We start from the raw sequence: 24,089 nt of genomic DNA, 5'->3' as shown, positions 1-24,089 counted from the left end.
CCTATTTTTATTGGATTGCTTGAATTTTGAGAATTTTTATATGCTTATAAATTCTGAATATAAGTTGTTTGCCAGTTACGTGATTTGCAAATATGCTTCACCAGCATGTAGTTTTCATTTTCACTTCCTTAATAGTGTCTTTCCTAAAGAAAAAACTTTCGAATTCTATTGAGGTCCAATTTATCATATTTTTGTTTTCTTGATTATACTTTTAGGTTTGTATCTAAGAAGTCTTTGCTGAACCCAAAGTCAGAGAATGTCTTCTGTTTTTCTCTTAAGGTGTTATAGTATTACATTTTACACTTAACTCAATGACACATCTGGAATTACATTTTACATATAATGTGCAGTGTGTGTCAAATGTTTTAATCTACATATCCACTTCTCTACTTGTATATTAACATTCCATTTGAATCAAACCATTTGTTATATAATGACATTATGCTTTCTCCAGTCTACTGCCTTTATTCCTTTGTCAGAAATCAACTGAACATATTGGTTCATGGGTGTATTTTTAAACTCTTCTATTTTAGACCTTATGTTTCTATCAATACCACCACACTGTAGTAGTGTTAGTAAGTCTTAAAATCACTATAGTAAGTCTGAAATATTACCACACTGTGGGAGTATTAGTAAGTCTTGAAATCAGATTGTGTGACTTTTCCAGCTTTGTTTTACCCTTTCAAAATTGTTTTGGCTATTCTCTTTCTTCTTTTTTCTCTATATAAATTTTTGGAATCACCTTGTCAACTTCTACAAAAAAAAATTGTGATAGAGTGGATTTGAAATGAAATGAATAGCATTTGAGATGAAATGAAAAACATTTCATCTGTAGGTCAATTTAGGGGGTATGGACATCTTAACAATATTCACTCTGTGAGGCCAGAAACATCTCTCTCTGTTTACTGAAGGTCTTTATACTTTTGGCTGCAGGGGTGTGTGTGTGTGTGTGTGTGTGTGTGTGTGTGTGTGTTTACACGCATGCTACTTTAAGGAGGACAAGAGGAAAAAGAAAATAATCAAGAAACTCATACTTATAGTAGTATTTCTCACATTTTGATTGTTTCCTCAGTCTTTCTACTTTGCATAGTCCTCAGGTAGTTGTGGTTTTATTCCTTCCAGAATTTTTAGTTGTAATTAGTGGAAGAAATACCCTGTAATGAACTTATTTTATCTTGTTTGGTATTAAAAATCAATTGGCTTTAATTTTAATTATGTAAATCCTTCTTGGGCGGTGATGACACGGATCAAATAGCACCCAGAAGTAGTTTATTTGGGGTTTTTTTCGTTTGAATAAACTAACTCCAAGACAACTTCTCGAAGGAGGAGTTGTCAATTGTAAGGATATCCTTGCAATATTAAAGTACGAAGGATTTATCTCAGATGGGCAGGAGCCGAGGGGAAAGGACAGTAAACAAGACCATGTTTTCTTTTGATGTGCACTAACATTTAGTTAGAATCAGGAGCTTCTTCCTTTCTTGACAGTGCCGTGATGCATATTTGAAAATAAATGAAATGAAAATTGATGTGACAGTTTTCAAAGTCACCAGGGCCTGTCTGAGAACATTTTTTAGCAGGTACTGCCTTGCTGACAAATAACAGAAGTTAGCGTGTGATAGAGGGTCTCACAATATTACCATTTATTTAGCCCAAAAGATAATACAGTTTCCTGTGTCTAAACACATCTCAGCTGACTGATAAACTTCAGCACCTTCCCAACAGTATTATTTCTCCTAACTCTCAAGAGGGCTTATCAAAGAAGTTAAGTAGCTTTCTCTTCTTACAGAGATAATAGTCAAAATTTCTATTTCAAGAATTGGAAATCACTAAATGTATTCTTCCAAGCACAATATTATTGCATGTTTTATTTTTATTCCTTATTTTTAGATTATTTGTAACACAGGCACACACAAAAATATGTATCTGATCCTTTTTTTGTTTTAGAGTTATATAGTTCATGAATTTTCATCATGCTTTCATTATAAATTAACATGGTACTTCAGAGATCCTCAGACTCATTCTACACTAAAGCAGAGTGCTGCAGAGCAGTCCAGAATGCTAAGTACAGTAATCCACTAAAGTGAGTTGCACCAACAACTACTTGATGCATATTTAGGATATTGAATTTAGGATAGAAGTCTGGCTGTAAAATTAGAAGTTCCTATACTGACTTCTGAGTGAGGGCAATATGTGTGTGTTTTCTAAGCCAGAGAAAATATTTTAATATTTTCACAACAGGTTACATTGTTCCTATGAAAACTGCTCAATGCTATAGCAGATAGTATGAGTCATATTTTAAAATGATGTAACCAAATTAACATGTATAAATCTCAACAAAGGTTAGAAAAATGTAAGACTTCACTGAAGTTGAAGTATATATCTTACATACAAAATTATGCAGATTTGTGCAGAAATCCACTAGGCATACTTTACTGAAGGTGTATTTGAGCCCTTGGCACCACTCTAGCCTCTCAGGTTGCAGAGATAATTAATACACAATTCTAGTTTTTTAAAAACCCTCAAGTAGGACATTGTGAACTGATTTTAAAATAGAATTGTAATTATGCTTTTCAAATGAATATTTGGACCTTTACTTAGTCATTCAGATGAGAGTGAGAGAGCAATTACATTGTACCCATAGGCTTCTAATGGATAAAATATGTCACTTATAAATACTTCATTCATAATATATAGCTTTTTGTAGTTTACAAATTGCATTTGAGTTGTACATTTAATTTTCATAATAACTTTCTGATTAGATCAGGCATGTATTAAAAGCCCCGTTTATATTTAATGGAACTGAAACTAAACAAAGTTATGTACATTTATCTCCTGGAAACTGAATTGGGAAATGATAAAATTGGTACTCCAAGGGCAGTGCTCACTTTACAGCAGCCAGCTCCCTGTGTCTAAAAGTCAGAGCCCAGCCTGCTTGTCCATAATGCTGGGATTGAAATTCTCATGATAAACTCACTGAGTTAATATTGTTTAGTTAGCTGAGAAGCTTACATTAGCAACAGTGTAAATGTCACCTTTTCTGGGAATCCCACCTTGATTAGACTAGACTGATTACGATTCTCATTTACAAACTCTTGCAATTACTACCATAGTAAGTTAGCCGCTTTGTAACAATCTATTTTAAATATGCATAACCTTCTAAAATATCATGGGGTTGATATTCTTGACTGCTGTATTTCTACTCTCCCTATGCATCACTCGCTCAAACAAGCAGCTCTTATTGGTTCTTCAAACATGCCCAGCCTGTCTATTTATATTAGGACCTCTGCGGATTCCCATCTGCTCAGCATGTTCTTTTCCTAAGAGCCAGTGGTCTGGGCTCCTTCTCCAGTCTCTGCACAATGCCAACTTCTAAGAGAAGCTTTTCATCATTATTCCAGTTAGATATTTTGCACCTTGATTTATTTGCTTCATAAGATGTAACATTATTTGACATGATTCTGTTGATTTATCTACGCTTTGTTTTTAAATTCCCTGAGAGCAGGCGTTTAATCTGTCATCCCAGCACCTCAATGGTTCCTGTCAAATGCTGGATACACTTTGTATATTTAATGAATGAATGAATGAATGAATGAATGGAAGAATGAACTGATGAATTGTTAGGTTTGGATAAGTTAGTTAATGTTTTTAGTATGCATAGAAACAAATACGTAACTATTTTTAAAATTCTATTTATATCCCACCTAAAAGAGTCCTGCATACTCCACTTTGGGAAGCACAAATTAATCATTGGGTAATTATTCCTTAATGTCTTCCTCAGAAATTTATAAATTTATCGTGAATATATTCTCTTCACTTATGTGTTCATAGTGCCTACTATTGGACCTGGCCCATGGTAGGTACTGGGTAAGAATGGGTTTAATAAATTAGTGATTGTCTATATAGGTGAATAGTATCTGTTTATACTGTGTGGCTACATATATAAATTTGTTTTCTTGGCTGGGTGTGGTGACTCATGCCTGTAATTCCAGCACTTTGGAAGGCTGAGGTGGGTGGATCACCTGAGGTCAAGAGTTCGAGACCAGAATGGCCAACAAAGGGAAAACCTGTCTCTACTAACAATACAAAAAATTAGCCAGGCGTGGTGGCACACTCTTGCAATCCCAACTACTTGAGAGGCTGAGGCAGAAGAATTGCTTTAACCCAGGAGATGGAGGCTGCAGTGAGCCAAGATCGTGCCAGTGTACTCCAGCCTGTGTGACAGTGTGAGACCCTGTCCCAAAAAATTAAAAAAAAAATTAATTTATTTTCTTATTAATACTGAGATGTTTGCTTATCCCCCAAATCTTTTTGGGTGTGAACTAACCATATCTTTTTTCTCACATTTACAGGATTATACCTTGACAATGTACTTTCAACAAGCCTGGAGAGATAAGAGGCTGTCCTATAATGTAATACCTTTAAACTTGACTCTGGACAACAGAGTGGCAGACCAACTCTGGGTGCCTGATACCTATTTCCTGAATGATAAGAAGTCATTTGTGCACGGAGTGACTGTTAAGAACCGCATGATCCGCCTGCATCCTGATGGCACTGTCCTTTATGGACTCAGGTCTGTTGTCCCCAATTCAAAATATACCTCTTCCTCAACAAAATAGCTGTTACTTTTCATTGGATGAAAATATTGTGCTATTTTGCTTACTCTTTCTTCAGTTCTACTAAGAAACAGTTAAGCCTCCTATCCACTAGACATTCAAGAGCTTAAGGTAGCATGCTTACAAAGGGACTTAACCTCAGCTAAGTCTACGCTTTTCTGAATTATCTTCCAATATTTGCTTCCTGATCCTAAAGCTGCTTTCTTTAAAGAATAAACAATATCAAAATAGCTGAGACACAGATTTTCTTTAAAATGGAAAAAACATTGTGAATGCCAAATAATTGTTTGAATGTGGCAGATATCATGTTTTATAAATTGCTTCTGAGCTTCCTGAACGGGATCATGGCCCTCTGATGACCAGAAAGCTTATTGTGACCTTTCACCTTCCAAGAAGCAATCAGACTTGCAAATAATAAAGTAGTTATCTCATGTTTATTAATAGGAAATTTACACTCAAATAGACCTCTATGTCAGAAAATAATTGTGATACTCTGATATTTGGATGAGGATAATTTTGTAGAATAAGACAGTTTTGCTTTTAAACTTTTCTCTGTACTGAAAGCACGGTTTTGTATTAAAAGATGGTTTTCTAGAAAAAGTGAAGAAAACATATTTTTTTCCGAAAACATTATAATATAAAGGGTTTCTCTTTATTAGAGTACAAGAAATTCTAAACTTTGACATTTTTAGTTGCCTAATTTATTCTGTTTTACATGAATATGTGGTTACCTTCTCATAATGTTGATAATAATTATAGTATTCATTTATTGAACACTTGTTATGGGTCAAACATTGAGCTAAGTGCTTTCATGCATTATTATAGTTAACCCTTACAACAACCTCATATATTAGCAACTGCTATTGTCTGTATTTTCAAATGAAGAAACAGAGGCTGATGCAATTTGCCAAAGATTACAAAGAAAGTAATCTCTGGAGATGGTATATGAACCCTGTTCCAAGTTCAAAGCCAGAGCCCTAAGCGGGATGCCTTCAATCCCACATTTTTCTTGTCTATTCTATCTCATTTTTATTTTATGCTATATCCAGTTCCCCTGACTGATGCATTATCTTAGATCCTTAGATTCAGCTTTTTTGTATATGACATTTGTGGAGAAAAAGGCATTTGGCCTTCAAGGTAGGGGGGATAAGAGTGGCAGAACAAGAGCACATTTGTACTCTGTGTCAAGCACTGGTGGTATAGAAATGAGTTAGATACAGGCACTGCTCACACGCGTGACTCAGAAAAGAAGGAAATAAAAGAGAGAGAAAGCAAGTTGACCGGTAAAGTCTGAAAAGATTCTACTTAAGTGGTGGGCTTCAAAGTACTGATGGAAAGCATTGTGTTCAGTGATACATTATACTAAAATTATTACTTAGAATCAACTACAAAATATACAGTATCCGAGAGACCTTGATGAGAGAGAGACCATGTGTGCAGTGGAGAACAGGGAATGAAAAAAGACTGTAGTTTAATGTTTTTAAAAAGTTAAGCACAGAGGGAGATTAGAATCTAGAAGGAGGTAAGAATCTAGAAGAAGGCAGGAGACATAGAAAGATAAGTTACCCAGAGCAGACCCAGTGCTAGATGCATTTTGTCCATCATATCATTTCATCTTCACAGAAATAATGCAGAAATCACCCTGGGCTCTTCCTGTTTCTCCGGAACAGGATGTGTCATACTCTCATTTGTATACCCAATACTGACTAAGCACCTACACTGTAAATAGCAATGCAGTAAAGGTTGAGGATATATTCATAAACGTATGTAGGCAAGGTTGAGTGGACAGGAAAATCAACAATCAGAGTGCCTTTGAAATTGAGAGGAAAAGGGAAAGATCAATATTATAGATGATAAATTGGTTCTTTGTATCATTACTTCATTAATCAAACAAAAAAATCATGTCCATTTACTCTTATCATTAAGATCACCTGGACACCATTGTACCTCTAACCCGTGACAGTAGAAAATAATCATTGTCCCATCCCCACTTCCATCAAGGGCTATTGACAAAATATGCAGGTTCCTGAACACACCTAGCATGCATAGAATTAGCACTTCCCCACTGAGCAGGCTCATGAATGGTGATTATTCTCTTGGCTGTATTGTTAATTGTGAAGGGGAGATTAATAAGAACATTCCTCAGGAAATACATAAATGTCCCATTGCAGTTTTAATGGGCAAATAGTAGAACAATTTCTTCCTTAGATAGAAATGTAATGTATATTAGATAGTTCTTTCTCAACTCCAGGAGGTTAATTTGCAACAGATAAGTTAAAGGAATTCAGTTAAAGTTAGCTATTTTTCTATTTAATTTCTACCTCTTTTATATAATGCTAAAATACATTATTCTGTTGTTATTGTTGATTCTAAAATACTGAGCCCCTCCTTCTACTTACCCACCTTGAGCCAGTAATTTTCTATTGCTGATAGTCTAGTAAGAAGTTTATTTTGTGTCTGTATTCCAAAAAGCTGCATTGAAACAACACTTAAAATAGTGATAATATTAATATCAGTACCTAGTACTCATTAAAAGACTTAGCATTTACTTATCACTTTGCCAGAACTTTGCATAAATTATCTCATTAATATTAACTTTAGCCCTCAAAAATGGGTACCATCTATTTTCTCCATTTTACATGAAGAAATGAAGGAACTTGTTGACAGAATTACACAGCTGCTATGCTGAAGGGCTTAGTTATCTGAAAGTAAAGACGTTGATCTTCACTCTTCCGTGCTGCTTCTTGTGTACTGGCAAGATGGAAATAAAGAATAGTAGGAATCACCTGAGAGCACGCAAGGAACAAAAAGGATTAAAAAGTGTTTAGATGTAAACACCTTTTATCAGGTCCATAAGTGCAGGCTTTATTCTGGATTGATAAAAATAAGGCCCTAAAGAACAATGTGCCTGAGTCTTCTATGAAGGGTACATTATTAGGTCCCGTGGTTCACACTAGCTCCAGTTTAGTGGTTCACACTAGCTCCAGTGCTGTATGGATTTCTAAGGCACAGGCAAGATCTCTGTAAAGAATTTGGCAGTGGCAAAGTTTACTAGTCTGAATAAGGCATATTGAAGGGCAATCATGAAGACCTGAATATGGGAAACTGGCACAGGAAAAACTTTATAAACATGAAGGCAGTCACCAAGAAATGGGTAGAACTAAGTCTGTAAGCTGAATGTCTTGTGAGTTTATGGCAAAAGCGAAGGGCTTAAACTTCTTTCCCGTTAAGACAAAGATTGGTGGGGAAGGTTAAAGGAGGGACAGTCTTTTATAACATCTGAGTAAGCTTCTTTCATTGGATTTTCTTCAGTGAAATCTTCAGGTATTAAAACATAATATAGATAGAGAAAGCAGTATTGCAAATATCAATGCTTATTAAATTTAATGGTAGGTAGGTTAAGTGTTCATTGTGTTGTTCTTTCAACTTGTCTGTTTGAATGTTTTTATAATAAAATTTAGGGCTGAGCATGGTAGCCCATGTCTGTAATTCCAGCACTTTGGGAGGTTGAGGTGGGCAGATTGCTTGACCTTAGGACTTCAAGACCAGTCTGGGCAAAATAGCCAAACCTTGTCTCTACAAAACATTCAAAAATTAGCTGGTCATGGTGGCATGTGCCTGTAGTCCCCACTTCTCTGGAGGAGGCTAAGGCGGGAGGATGGCTTGAGCCCAGGGGGCGGATGTTGCAATGAACAAAGTCACACCACTGCACTCCATCCTGGATGACAGAGCCAGACCCTGTCTCAAAAAAAAATAAATTGGAGAACAAAATTTTAAGTTTCAGAGGCCTAGGGACTTTGGTTTTATTATCTGGGAAATACCACTCAACATTTAAAAGGTCACAGCCATGGGACAATAGTTGCCATCTCTTGTGAACAGAGAATCTTCTATGCACACATCCTTTGAGTAGCTGTATCGGAAGAAAGGGTCATCTCATCTTGGAGGATGTGCAGCTCAGTAGGTGAGATCCATGATCAGGGATAGCCAGGCTAAGCCATTATATGGAGAGGGGTAGTCCAAGGTCTTCACCCAGAGCCTAGCTACCATCCTTGTGAAATTTTCTTTCTGTAAAAGCATGCCCATTGCTTCTAATGGTACACAACAAGAGCTCTAAGTCTGCTCATGCTTATATTTTGTGCTTGATTAGCAAGAAGTTTGAGCATGCACACCAGCTGCTTAGCAAGCTTGCATTAAGGTACAGTGGTCTTAGGATTTCAGGAGATGAGATGAAGATTTAGAAACTTGGGCCCTTTTTTTCATAGACTACGTTCTAACAGTTTTCATCCTGATTAGATCTCTGTTTTACTATCTCTAAAAGCAAAGGATTGCAGCATACTCTAAGTTATTCTTTGCTTTTCAGGATGAAAATCATTCCAGGGGCTCTGGGAACAGATTTCTAATGCTATGTAGATAGATAAATGGACCCAAATGGGCAATCCAACCAATTTCCTTAACAAAGAGTAATGATAATGAAAGTTGGGTTTTAATTTGGACATTTGTCAGTGGCTTCTCATTGAACCTTAAGCATATTTTCCATTTTATTGACCTTATTTATAGGAAGAGGGGGAGAATTAGATGCTATCAATATTTTTATTACCCAGTCATTCTTTGAGTCAATGATCAATGAAAGTAAAATAATGTATAATCTATCAGACTAAAAAATGAAATCACGTAGTTGGCGTACACGGTAATTGGTGGATAGTAAGTTGTCAATACTACTTAATATTTAATAAATAAATGGAAGCATGGATGGGAAATTATAGAATTTTACTCTAATTATCTTTTCATTGTTCTGTGAAGTAAGACACTAGTTTCTTTGTGTGTAACAGAAAGGGTGGGACTGAGCAAGCGCATTGAAAGAAATGGGAAAGGCCTCAGCCAGGCATGTCTAGAATGCAAAAGAAAACTGCTAAAGAAATTTCAAAGGATTGTAAGACAGTGTTAAGGACGCAGACTTATGGTGAAGCCAGGTATCTCTAGCCATGGCATTTGGCAACTTGAAATCATTATTAAGGAAATTAGATGCCTGGCATTCTCTTTAAACCAAGCCTCCTCTTTTCTTTTTTTTTTATCACTCCTCTATTTTATCAATTTTATTTGAAGAGCTTCAGGAAAAATTGTTACGATTTTTTATATTTTTTTTGAGGTGGAGTCTCACTCTGTTGCTGAGGCTGGAGTGCAGTGAAGCAATATCGGCTCACTGCAACTTCCACCTTCTAGGTTCAAGCAATTCTCCAGCCTCAGCCTCCCAAGCAGCTGGTGGGATTATGGGCATTCACCACCACACCTGGCTAATTATTTGCATTTGTAATAGAGACAGGGTTTCAACATGTTGGCCAGGCTGGTCTCAAACTCCTGACCTCAAATGATCCGCTCACCTCATCCTCCAAAGGTGCTAGGATTACAGGTGCTTGCCCAGCCAACTGCAAAGCTTAAACTTGCAGTTCGTGACCAAAGAATATTGAAATCCTTGAATACAAAAGTTATCACTATCTTAGTTGATTTGGGCTGCTATAATAAAATACCATAAACTGGGAGGCTTTGTAAACAGCAGAAATTTATTTCTCACAGTTCTGCAGGGCTGTTTCCTGATTCATAGATGATGCCTTCTCACTGTGTCCTCACTGGGTGAAAGCAAGGCAAACTATGGGCACTAATCTTGTTAGATCCTGGCCTCAGAAACTAATCATCTCCCCAAAGGCTCTACCTCCCACTATCATTACATTGGAAATTAGGTTCAACTCATGAATTTGTTGGACACAGACATTCACAAGATACCACTTACCTTCACTCTTGGTCACTATTGATAACTCAGGACAATCTAATTAAAAAATTAAATACTTCCCTTAATTTACCGAACTGTTTAGAAATTTCCATAAACAGATATGGCTAGATGTGGGGAATAATGTTTTTTGGGAGTAACCCAGCTGTAGATGTGGCCAAAAAAAGACTTTACTTTCCAGTTGACTAGGCAGAAGAAATCCTAGCAATTTAGAAAGCAGATATTTCAAACAGACTGAAATGTAGTCTATTCCAAAATAACATTGGCCCAATTAGATCATTTTTGGAATATAAAGAAAAATGATATAGAAAATATAGCACTTTTTGTGTGTGTGTAAGACAGTGTCTCACTCTGTCACCCAGGCTAAAGTGCAGTGATGCAGTCTTGACTAACAGCAATATCCATCTCCTGGGCCCAAGTAATTCTCCCACCTCAACCTCCAGAGTAGCTGGACCTACAGGCATGTGCCATCACACCTGGCTATTTTTTGTTATCATTTTTGTAGAGGTGGGATTTCACCATGTTGCCCAGGCTGTTCTTGAACTCCTGGGTTCAAGCCACCCACCAGCCTTGGCCTCCCAAAGTGCTAGGATTACAGGTCTGAGCTTCTGTGCTCAGCCTAGAATTTTTTAAAAAATTATTTTAGGTTCAGGAGGTACAAGTGCAAGTTTGTTACTTGAGGTGTATTGCATAATTCTGGGGTTTGGCCTTCTGTTGAACCCATTACCCAAATGTTAAATAGTAAGCAGAATTCTATCAATGAAGTTCGCTGAAATGCAAGCAGGTTAAAAATCAGGTGTAATCTGGTACTGATATGCTCAATATAAAGAAGGTCACATAAATATAATTCATACTATTATTCACTTAAAATAGGATATTTATTGGGTTTCAGAAACTAATGAATACTTACAATGGGCAGGAAATCAGAAGGCCTGCATTGTTGTCCAAAATTAATGATTCTTCTGATCATTCATTTAAATGATTGCTAAATATTTGTTCTAGCTTCCCAAAGCCCGTTAGTTAATTCTGTGACTTTGGTAATAAGTGACATATATCCTTTTAGCACTTCCATCTCATTATGCATAAAACAGTGTTTTAACATATTTCAACTGCTCAAGAAACTGTATTTATCTCCTTAAAGAAAACCTGATTTATTAAGAAATCAAGTTAATATAAGTTGGCTGTATATTATTTATGCCAAGACTTTAATATTATATCATACTTTATCACATTGAAAACCCTTCAACAAACACAGCAAAACACGTGTTCAATTATGAAATGATACATGTTTCTTATTGACTGTTTAGTAACTATAGTTCTTATGAAAATAGAATTACTCCAGTTCTACCACGCAGGGATAAGCACTACCTCGGTCTTGCTGTGTATGCTTTTTAAGTATTTTTCTTTTTAAAAAGTACATATGGAGTTTATTATAAAAACCTTCAGATCATTTCGTACCTTTTTAATTAACAATGAATGTATTGTAAGCATGTCGTCCTCACCATCATTCTTCAACCATGATAAGACATATTTAAAAACATATTTCTTAATCCAATATAGGATATGGCTTATTGTTTGGATATAAACTGAAATATGTGGTTGTGGCTATCAAATGCGGGACTATTATTTAAAATTTACTTAGTATTTTAATGAGAAACAGGAAACATTATTTGTAACACAATTTATAATCTTATAGTTGTGCTGTTGTAATTTGTAATCACATTAGTTGAAGAAATGGCTCAGGAGATATACTCCTATTGATTTTGTTAGGACAGTTCTTATGGAAGAAATGGCTTTCTTAACATTCTCAGTTGTAGCTGACCCATATAAAAATAGTTGCTTGTCTTTTAGCATGAGTGGGGAGGCCCAGATTTCACATGTATATTATACACCTTCCATATGTAACATTAGACCAGAAACTTGTCACTTCTCATTAAAGGCTCACATTCTTAAAGAAAGATTCAGCAGGAAGCAGAAGGCAATTCAACCACCTCCTGCTATGCATGTTCTGTCATTGGGAAAATGGCAAAGGATAATGTTAGTCTGTAATGAATTCAGGCAGGCGGGGTTTTATTAATTTTATCCTCTTCCTCTACTCTGAAAGTTTTACCACAGGATGACTGAGTAGTCATCTCACACTGAAATATATTTTATCAAACATTAATATATAAATTTTTAACTTGAATTTCCTAATTCATTTTCATAGAGATATTGAGTGAATATATTTTGTCAAGCAGAATAAAAGAGATTTCATTAAGAATATAAGTCGTTCTGGCCAGAAAGTGAGAACCTATTCTCTAAATTTTCCCTGTCTTCAAAGCACCTGTCTCCATCTGTATGTGAAAAAAAAAAATGCATACGATGTACTGTTATGGAATGCAAACTCTTTAATGAGCTGCAATTACTTTTTAAAACCAATTATTTCCCATAATTGTCCTATAAGATTAAAAATAAGGCCGAGCGAGGTGGCTCACACCTGTAATCCTAGCACTCTGGGAGAACGAGGTGTGTGAATCACCTGAGGTCAGGAGTTCAAGACAAGCCTGGCCTACATAGTGAAACCCCGTCTCTACTAAAAATACAAAAATTAGGGCCAAGTGTAGTGGATCATGCCTGTAATCTCAGCACTTTGGGAGGCCGAGGCAGGCGGATCACTTGAGGTCAGGAGTTCGAGACCAATCTGACCACAACTCTACTAAAAACAAAAATACAAAATTGGCTCGGTACGTACGGTGGTGCATGCCTGTAATTCCAGCTACTAGGGAGGCTGAGGCAAGAGAATCGCTTAAACCCAGGAAGTGGAGGTTGTGGTGAGCTGAGATCATGACATTGCACTCCAGCCTGAGCAACAAAACCAAAACTCTGTCTCAATAAAAATAAATAAATACATAAAATATTTTTGAAAAGATTAAAAATAAATATATTTAGAAGTAATTTCTGATACCTTCAAGTTCACCTCCTTTTTTTACAGCAAGGAAAAGGGAGTCTCAGAGAGCGAAGCAATTGTGCCTAATATCCCTGAAACAATGGCAAACCACAAAGCAGAATCCTAAACTCTTAACTCTTAGCCTGGGGCTTGTTATTATCGTTGCTATTGCTACTGCCGGAGTTATTGAGTTACTTGGAGTCATCCTTGCCTAAATAATGCTAGAAAATAATTTAAATCCAAGTCAACAATAGTAGGATTAGAAATGCATCATTCTACAGCCTTAGAAATGGAGAGACTTGTATTTAGCAACCCTAGGATATAATCTAGGGCTCATTTTGTTGCAACCTTTTGCTGGATTTTTAAATTAAAAAAAAAAAAAAACACTTAAAGAGGAAAAGCAAGTCTGCCTCTTTTCTTTTTTTTCTAAAATATTTCTGACCCATCATGTTCTGGTAGCCAATGGATCAACTCGACTATTGGCTAGATGGGTCCCTAGTTGTCCTCATGCCCATTGATTTTAGTGGAATGAAAGTTGGCTGCAGCAGCACTAAAGCCAAGTTGTGAAGGGGATTGCTGCAAGAAAGAGGAATGATTGGAGACTCCAGAGGTTTTAAAGTAGGGAAGAAGCTAGCTGTGCTCCCAAGAAAGGTAGAGATTTTGTATTTCAGGCCTGAAGAATGAGTACAGTAGTGTTATTGAAATAGACCTTGTCTGCAAAGAGGAGAATGATTGAAATCCACTGAGAACAATTTATTCATGGGCTTTTGAAAATATCTGTATATAGCATTGTTATACATAGCACATTGAAAGGTAATACTTGCATATTCCTGTTTTCATTAGAATAAACTTTCTGAGTCACCAGAATACTAAGAACGTGGAAAGAAGCCAGGTCTTCATTTTATCCTACTTTTCTTTTTCTTTTTTTTTTTTTTTTAAGCAAAGTATTTCCCAGTAGATGATCAAAATTGGTGTGTGTGTGTTTGTGTATCTTCATTTATAGGTATGGGGGGTGTGTGTGTGTGTGTATGTCTGTAGGTGTATTTATGTGTCTGTACGTGTGTATGTGTAGTACACACACCCATAAGGGCATGGCTTTTTTTGTATGTCTTACAATAGACTGAAAAACAACAGAAGTGACTTCCATTGTTTCAAACCTTGAAATAATGCATATTGTTTTCAACGTTAGTTTAATGATTAAGTTTTCTCTAATTATATTTGGAGTAACTTTTGCATCACTTCGATTTCATGAAATCAGTAAATTTTTTTGGCAGCTTTTGCTGGCAACTTACTTGGCAAATGGGAAAAATATAGAGTTAGAGTTAGTATAATGAGTTCGCTTAAAGCAGAGTTTTAATTAGATAAAGACATTCAAAGCAAATGTAAATGAATACTTGCATCAGTTATAGTAGTAGTAGTAACCTTTATTGGGTACTTTCTATATTCCAACTCCTGAATTATCTCATTTACATCAAATAATTTTGTGAAGCAAGCTATTGTTACATCCATTTTATAGTTGAGGAAACTGAGCTTTTGGGTGAATAAGTAACTTGCTAATGAGTTTCAGGGCTCAGGTTGAACTCAAAGCCCATGATCTCAGTCACTTCCTCAAAGTCTGAAAGAATGCAATCTCCGTTCAAGTAGGTGAATACAAAAGACTCTTGAGAAAGCAGGTACTGAAAATGTTGTTGAATGAAGACTGAAGAGTCTAGATTTCCAAGGTCCCTTGAAAAGAACTGAGTAGACATTCGTATTCCATCTAGAGAGATGTCTTCTGTTTCGTTTTGTTCTGTGACAGAGTTTTGCTTTTGTTGCCCAGGCCAAAGTGCAATGGCATGGTCTCAGCTCACTGCAACATCCGCCTCCTGGGTTCAAGCAATTCTCTTGCCTCAGCCTCCGAGTAGCTAGGATTATAAGCATGTGCCACCATGTCTGGCTAATTTTGTATTTTTAGTAGACACAGGGTTTCTCCATGTTGGTCAGACTGGACTTGAACTCCCGACCTCAGGTGATCCACCTGCCTTGGACTCCGAAGTGCTGGGATTACAGGTGTGAGCCACTGTGCATGGCCTCAAGAGAGATGTCTTAGTCATCATTTATTAATGGATGAACATGGCTCTATCAGTTTTAAACTAGACTCTGCAATAGGGATTGATGCACTGTCAATTGATGCACTCTGCAATATGGATTGATGCACTGTCAACATGGCTAGTCCACTGCTTTTCTCATAAATACAGCACATGATGTATATTCCTCAGGTGTAACTTAATATGATCATTCCTTTTATCTATTATTCTTAAAGGGGTTTCTCTTATGCAGCTACTTACAATTGGAAGGTCATCTTTGTCATGCTTTTCTGAACACCCAAGTTCAAGTAAAAGCTACATGCAATATAGTTTGTAATTTGAGGTATAGAAATTTTGAAAATCTGTTCTATTTCACAGTTAAACAGTCATGTTGTTGATTTTCAAAAACAATCATAGATTAGGAAAAACTGACCACAAAAAAAAGACACAAAAGCTTATTGGAAGTTAGGAGGCCATGCAAAGTGGTCTGTAGGGACATTTCTCTGCATGACTTACTTCTAAGGCTCCCAGAGTTTCTGAATGCCACCAGAGAGTTATCCTACCCACAGATTTTCTGCTGGATTGAAGAAACTCAATTTTTTTTTAGATATAGGGTCTCACTCTGTCGTGATCCACTCATAGCTCACTGCAGCTTCGAACTCTGGGGCTCTAGCAAACCTCCCACCTCAGCCTCCCAAGTAGCTGGAACTACAGGTGCACACCACTGCACCTGGCTAATTTTTAAACTTTTAATAGAGACAAGGTCTTACTACATTGCCCAGTCTGGTCTTGAACTCCTATTCTCTAGCAGTCTTCCTGTCTTAGCCTCTCAAAGTGCTGGGATTACAGGCATGAGCCACTATTCCTCTCCCCAAGAAATTTAATTATTACTTTGTAGTTCAAGAAGAAATTACCCAAATAACTGTACACTTTAATTTGAAGGCTGCACAGACATCATATTCCCTTTGAGTTTCTTCATTCTATCTTGAGCACAAATAATCATTCTAAAGGGAAAATCAGAGTACTGGACCAATAGCTGTTCTCTAACTGTAAAGCAACTAGAAAAGTACCTCTGGCTGTCAGAATATTGGGAAAGATTCCAAAGTACACGAAGCAAATCTATACTTATTTTCTAGAACAAGTAACAGACAGGAGTTTCACACTTATTTCCCATGGGGAGAAAAAAATAGAATATAAGATTAAAAAATTGCATAACCTATGGAAATTTCTGCCAAAAATTTTTGTTAAAAGACTTTTGATAAAAGTTTTTAATCACTTGTTTTGCTAATGGATGTTAAAAGATTTCTAGCTCATTCCTATCTGTTTATTTTGGAGGTCACAGATAAAGCAAGCTTTTCCTTGAAAAACCAAACCAGTGTAATAGGTTAATGACTGAAATCACATTCACCACATTAGGAAATGCTCAAGCTATTTTACTTCTCAGAAGTAGCTCATTATCTGCACTCTTATGGACAGAATAAAAGGCAACAACATGCTAAATGGCCATAAATCCCTAGAGAAAGATACTAATTCCGTGTTGAATTGTTCCCACTAGCCATAATGGAGAAAATAATTAGAACTTTATATTTTAGCAGCTGTAACAGGCTGACAACTAAGAGAAACTATTGAACAGACCAGGATAAAGACCAAACCTTCAAGCATAAAAATACTAGGAGGCATCTGCGCATTTTACATCATTGCATAATGAGGCCAAACAACATAAAACTTAGAATAGCAGTGTTACAGTGTGTTAACAATATGGGTTGGGGGCCTGACTGACTTGTTTCAATGTCTTTAGCCATGCTCCATCCTTCTAAGCTTCAGTTTCCTCATCAGTAAAGTCGGGTTTAGTAGTTCCTGTCTTGTGGAATTACTGAGGGGATTAAGTCACAAAAATTGCTTGCAAAGAATTTACTAAAGTGCCTGGCACATAAGTTGTTTGTAAAAATTAGTTGCTATTATTAGCATCACTGCTGGTACCAGCCTTGACATTTCTGCATTTTCCATCATGGTAAGTGGGGGACGACTTTTGTTTTTTTGTGTGTGACAGAAAATGTTGTTGATAAATTCTTATTATGTACCAATACTGTGCCAGGTTTTGGAGATACAGGAAGAAAAATGACACATCCAGTCTCTGTGACTCAAAAACTTGAAGGCTAGTGGGAAAAGAAAATATGTTAACAGATGATGAGAGGTAGGATAGACTAAGTAAGAGCCAAACTCTGGAGTCAAAGACATGGGGGTTGTTTTTACTGACTTTTGTAAAAAGTCAAGGTTGTCTTTTGTAAGTCAACTAACAAATCTCAGTCCAAAGTAATATTACCATTTAATTCACAGATATGTGGTCAAAACTGAAGCACAGACAAATTCAATAACTTGTTAAAAGTTGCACAAATACACATGCCAAAGATGGGGATAGGTTCCAAGTCTGTTTGACTCCAAAATCTGTGCCTTTCATGATGATTTAATGGATTGAATGTGAAGAAATGACCCCTGCATGGAGTGGGAGGTGACAGAACAGACAGGGATATACTCAGAATTCTCATAAGAGGAATAGCTGAATGCAATTATTCACTTTGATTACCTAAATACTGGGAATGTCTGTATAGTGTTTCAGAAAGAAACTGGAAAAGTATTAATAATCTCTAATTTATAATTAACAAAACAGGCACATTTTAGTTAAGTGAATCATTGAAGCTTTAATTTGTTTTCCCATCAATCCATCCAATCAACACCTGAGTGAACACCTCCTCCTGCTCTAGGTAGAGGAAAGAAGGTACAGGAGTGAAAAGGCTACACGTAATCCTTACTCCAGAAGCCTGTACTTGCAGAAGGAAGGATATAAACTATCAGCAAAAGGGATATTTAATGATAACTATAAGGTTTGCAAATTGTGATTAATTCAGTTGTGGAAATTAAACATAATAATATGATAAAGAGTGATTGGAGGAAAATGTGGAATCCTACTATAGGAGATAACATTTGAATTGAAATGTTGTCAAACTCTGTGAAATATTTGAAGAGATTTATTCTGCACTAAATATGAGTTATCAATGGCCTATGACATGTGCCCAAGGTGGTCAACCCACAACTTGGTTTTATACATTTTAGGGAGATTACAAGGCATTAATTAATACATGTAAGATGTACATTGATTTGGCCCAGAAAGATGGGACAGTGGGAAGCTTTCAGATAATAGGAGGATTCAAATATTTTCTGATTGGCAATTAGTTGAAAGAGTTATTGTTAACAGAGATTAATGTCTAAGTTATGATAAGCGGTTTTTGAGACCAAAGTTTTATCATGCAGATGAAGCTTCCAGATAACAGGCTTCAGGGAGAAAATTGTAAATGTTTCTTATCAGACTTAAAGAGTCTCTTCTATATGTAATTGCAAAAGGGAGGAGGCTATTATGAGACATGTCCAGCTCTGCCTTCCCATCATGGCCTGAACTAATTTTTCAGGTTAACTTTTGACCCTTGCTGAGAGGAGGGGTACATTCAGATGGTTGTGGGGAGACTTAGAATTTTATTTTTGGTTTACATTCAAAAACCACAGATCTGAGGAATGAGTGTTCCATTTAGAATGAAAGTACAATAGTCCTAAGGGCAGAACAAACTCATGTGCCTGCAAGAAGATAAAGTCAGCTACTTTACGCAGATTTTTATGTGCCCTCTCTTTATATCATGGCCTTTTAAAATTCTTTATAACTACATGTATTATGTATTTCTTTACTATTTAATGACCTCTCACCACTAGAATATAAGTTCTATGAGGGTAGAAACCTCTGTTTTTCCTCTTTTTGTATCCTTTGTATCTCTCTCCTGTTGTATCTTGAGGATGGCACATTCTACAAGAGTCAATTTAAAAATATTTGCTGAAAAACAACAGCTAGCATCAAAATGGAAGGATCAAATTCACAAATAACACATTAACTTTAAATGTAAATGGGCTAAATACCCCAATCAAAAGACACAGATGAGCAAATTGGATAAAAAGTCAAAAACCCATCGGTGTGCTGTATTCACGAAATGCATCTCACATTCAAGGACACACATTAGCTAAAAATAAAGGATGGAGGAAGATTTACCAAGCAAATGGAGAGCAAAAAAAAGCAGGAGTTGCAATCCTAGTCTCTGATAAAATGGACTTTAAACCAACAAAGATCAAAAGAGACAAAGAAGGGCAGTACATAATGGTAAAAGGATCAATGCAACAAGAAGAGCAAACGATCTTAAATATATTCACACCCAATACAGGAGCAGCCAGATACATAAAGCAAGTTCTTATTGACCTACAAAGAGACTAGGACTCCCACACAATAATAGTTGAAGACTTTAACACTCCACTGTAAATATTAGACAGAGCAATGAGACAGAAAATTAACAAGGATATCCAGGACTTGAACTCAGATCTGGACCAAGCAAACCTAATAGACATCTACAGAACTCTCCACCCCAAAAACACAGAATATACATTCTTCTCAGCACCACATCGTACCTACTCTAATATTAACCACATAATTGGAAGTAAACCACTCCTCAGCAAATGCAAAAGAATGGAAATCATAACAAACAGTCTCTCAGACCACAGGACAATCAAGTTAGAACTCAGGATTAAGAAACAAGCTCAGAACTACACAACTTGATGGAAACTGAACAACTGGCTCTTGAATGTTGACTGGATAAACAATGAAATGAAGGCAGAAATAAATATGTTCTTCAAAACCAATGAAAACAATGACACAATGTACCAGAATCTCTGGGACACATTTAAAGCAGTGTCTAGAGGAAAATTTATAGCAATAAATGCCCACATGAGAAGAAAGAAAAGATCAAAATCGACACCCTATCAGCAAAATTGAAAGAGTGAGAGGAGTGAGATCAAAATCTCAAAGGCTAGCAGAAGACAAGAAATAGCTAAGATCAGAGCAGAACTGAAGGAGATAAAGACACAAAAAATCAGCAAATCCAGGAGCTGGTTTTTTGAAAAGAACAAAATAGGCTGTTAGCCAGATTAATAAAAAAGAAAAGAGAGAAGAATCAAATAGATGCAATAAAAAACGATAAAAAGGGTATCACCACAGATTCCACGGAAAAACAAACTACCATCAGAGATTACTACCAACGACTCTATGCACATAAACCAGTAAACCTGGAAGAAATTGATAAATTCCTGGACACTTGCACACTCCCAAGTCTAAATCAGGAAGAAGTTGAAACCCTGAATAGACTAATAACAAGGGCTGAAGTTGAGGCAGCAATTAATAGCTTATGAACCAAAAAAAGCCCAGGTACAAATGGTTTCACAGCCAAATTCTACCAGATGTACAAAGAGGAGCTGGTACCACTCCTTCAGAAACGATTCCAAGCAATCCAAAAAGAGAGAATCCTTCCCAAATCATTTTATGAGACCAACATCATCCTAATACCAAAACCCAGCAGAGATTCAACAACAAGAAAAAATCTTCAGGCCAATATCCATGATGAACATCGATGCAAAAATCTTCAATAAAATACTGGGAAACTGATTGCAACAGCATATCTAAAAGCTTATCCATCACAATCAAGTAGACTTCAGCCCGGGGATGCAAGGCTGCTTCAACATATGCAAGTCTATAAATTTAATCCACCACATAAACAGAACCAAAGACAAAAACCACATGATCATCTCAATAGATGCAGAGAAGGCCTTCAACAAAAGTCAACAGCCATTTATGCTAAAACTCTCAATAAACTAGGTATAGATGGAACGTATCTCAAAATAATAAAAGCCATTTACAACAAACCCACAGCCAATATGATACTGAATGGGGCAAAAACTGGAAGCATTCCCTTTGAAATATGGCACAAGACAAGGATGTCCTCTCTCACCACTCCTATTCAACATAGTGTTGAAAGTTCTAGCCAGAGCAATCAGGAAAGAAAAAGAAATAAAGGGTATTCAATTAGGAAAAGAAGAAATCAGATTGTCTCTATCTGCAGATGACATGATTGTATATTTAGAAGACCTCATCATCTCAGCCCAAAATCTCCTGAAACTGAAAAGCAACTTCAGCAAAGTCTCAGGATACAAAATCAATGTGCAGAAATCACAAGCATTCTTACACACCAATAATAGACTAACAGAGAGCCAAACCAAGAATGAACTCCCATTCACAATTGCTACAAAGAGAATAAAATATCTAGGAATACAACTAACAGAGCATATAAAGGACCTCTTAAAGGAGAACTATGAACCACTGCTTAATGAAATAAGAGAGGACACAAACAGATGGAAAAACATTCCATGCTCATGTTTAGGAAGAATCAATATTGTGAAAATGGCCATACTGCCCCAAATATTTTACAGATTCAACACTATCCCCATCAAGCTATGACCTTCTTCACAGAATTGGAAAAAAACACATTAAACTTCATATGGAACCAAAAGAGAGCCCACATAACCAAGACAATCCTAAGACTTCAAACTGTACTACAAGGCTACAGTAATCAAAACAGCTTGCTACTGGTACTACATCTACAACCATCTGATCTTTGACAAACCTGACAAAAACAGGAAATAGGGAAAGGATTCCCTGTTTAATAAATAGTGTTAGAAAACAGGCTAGCTATGTGCAGAAAGCAGAAACCAGACCCCTTCCTCACAACTTACACTAAAATTAACTCCAGTTGGATTAAAGACTTAAACATAAGACCTAACACTATAAAAACCCTTGAAGAAAACCTGGACAAAACCATTCAGGACATAGGCATAGGCAAGGACATCATGACTAAAACACCAAAAGCATTGGCAACAAAAGCCAAAATAGACAAATGGGATCTAATTAAACTCCAGAGCTTCTATACAGCAAAAGAAACAACCATTAGAGTGAACTGGAAACCAACAGAATGGGAAAAAAATTTTGCAATCTACCCATCTGACAAAAGGCTAATATTCAGAATCTACAAAGAACTAAAACAGATTTACCAGAAAAAAAAAATTCAAAAGCAGATAAAGGACATGAACAGACACTTTTCAAAAGAAGACATATATGAGGCCAACAAACATGAAAAAATGCTCATCATTACTGATCATTAGAGAGATGCAAATCAAAACCACATTGAGATACCATCTCATGCCAGTTAGAATGGTGATCATTAAAAAATCTGTAGACAACAGATGCTGGAGAGGATATGGAGAAATAGGAACACTTTTACACTGTTGGTGGGAGTGTAAACTAGTTCAGCCATTGTGGAAGACAGTGTGGCAATTCCTCGAGGACCTAGAAATAGAAATTCCATTTGACCCAGCAATCCCATTACTGGGTATATATCCAAAGGATTGGAAATCATTCTATCATAAAGACACGTGCACACGTATGTTCATTGCGGCACTGTTTACAATAGCAAAGACTTGGAACTGACCCAAATGCCCATCGATGATAGACTAGACAAGGAAAATGTGACATGTATATGCCATGGAATACTCTGCAGCCATAAAAAATGATGAGTTTGTGTCCTTTGTAGGGACATGGATGAATCTGGAAACCATCATTCTCAGCAAGCTGACACAAGAACAGAAAATCAAACATCCCATGTTCTCACTCATAGGTGGGTGTTGAACAATGAGAACACATGGACACAGGGAAAGGAGCACCACACACTGAGATCTGTTGGGGAGGACTGGGAAGGGACAGTAGGGGGTTAGGGAGGTTGGGGAGGGATAACATCGGGCAAAATGCCAGATATAGGTGACGGGGGGATGGAGGCAGCAAACCACATTGCCATGTATGTACCTATGCAACAATTCTGCAAGATCTGCACATGTACCCCTGAATCTAAAGTTCAATAAAAAATATATACATATAAAAAAAGGCAGAAGCCAGTGCTAAATCTATTAAAGTTATTCAAATAAAATGATAAATGAATGTCAACCTAAAAAATAAAAAAAGAAAAAATATTTGCTGAATGAATATATGTATGCCTGCATCAGTAATTGCCATTTCTTCACAGTACTTTTGTAGTTTATCAGTCTGAGTCCTGACTCTGTTTATCAGTTTGTGGGATCTGAGGTTTCTGCAGGGTTTATCTCAAATTGATTTATTACTCTAAATGTGTCAATGAATGCATTTCATGCAAAATAGGGTCTAACAATGGATTTGCATACTGAGGTAAATTAAGAGGAGTAAAAAGAGAAACATTAAATCAAACCGATATCATTTAAAACCCAATTATCAAACACTATTATGTTTAAATGAGGTGAAAAAATCTGATTGTCCTATCTAGTAGACAATGTGTGGCATTTCACTGTATTGGTAAAAAGCTTCATTAGCATTGAGACTGTGCTTCAGGTGATGTCAATTTCAACAGCTGATAAGAAAACATTTTAAAGATAGGATCAGGTATTGTCATGAATTCAGTTTCCCAAATTATAAATTAAATGCAAATATGAGTTGTCCATGTTAAAACTTTCATTGGCATGGAATTTTCTTATGTTATGTTGTCATTTGCCATCAGTGAGATATTCTTAAAGGTATACAGAAATGTCAAAGTAGAGGGAATTGCACTGTGGTAGAATTTAGGTGACCCATATTAGACTCCTAGCATAGAATAAGTCAATGAGAAAACACTTTCTAGTGAGAGCCAGGGCTTTTCAGAAACATGTCTCAGGAAATTCATTACAGCTAAGTTCAAAGGGATGTTCTTTTTTATTTGTGATAA

At 36.4% G+C, this 24,089-nt stretch overlaps 1 protein-coding gene across 3 annotated transcripts in view; it reads left to right on the top strand.

The window, feature by feature from the left end:
* GABRB2 (gamma-aminobutyric acid type A receptor subunit beta2) overlaps nt 1-24,089 on the top strand; it is a 261,265-nt gene that overhangs the window by 84,411 nt on the left and 152,765 nt on the right. For all 3 annotated transcript variants that reach the window (XM_035284254.3, XM_035284274.3, XM_035284292.3), the window contains one exon: nt 4,350-4,570. In XM_035284254.3, the coding sequence (XP_035140145.1) occupies nt 4,350-4,570 (221 nt within the window). The remainder of the gene's footprint in view (nt 1-4,349; nt 4,571-24,089) is intronic.

This window comes from Callithrix jacchus, chromosome 2 (assembly GCF_049354715.1).
Source record: "Callithrix jacchus isolate 240 chromosome 2, calJac240_pri, whole genome shotgun sequence".
Classification (NCBI taxonomy): Eukaryota; Metazoa; Chordata; class Mammalia; order Primates; family Cebidae; genus Callithrix; species Callithrix jacchus.
Note: the sequence above shows the minus strand (reverse complement) of the source record. Positions and strands in the feature narration are given on the sequence as shown.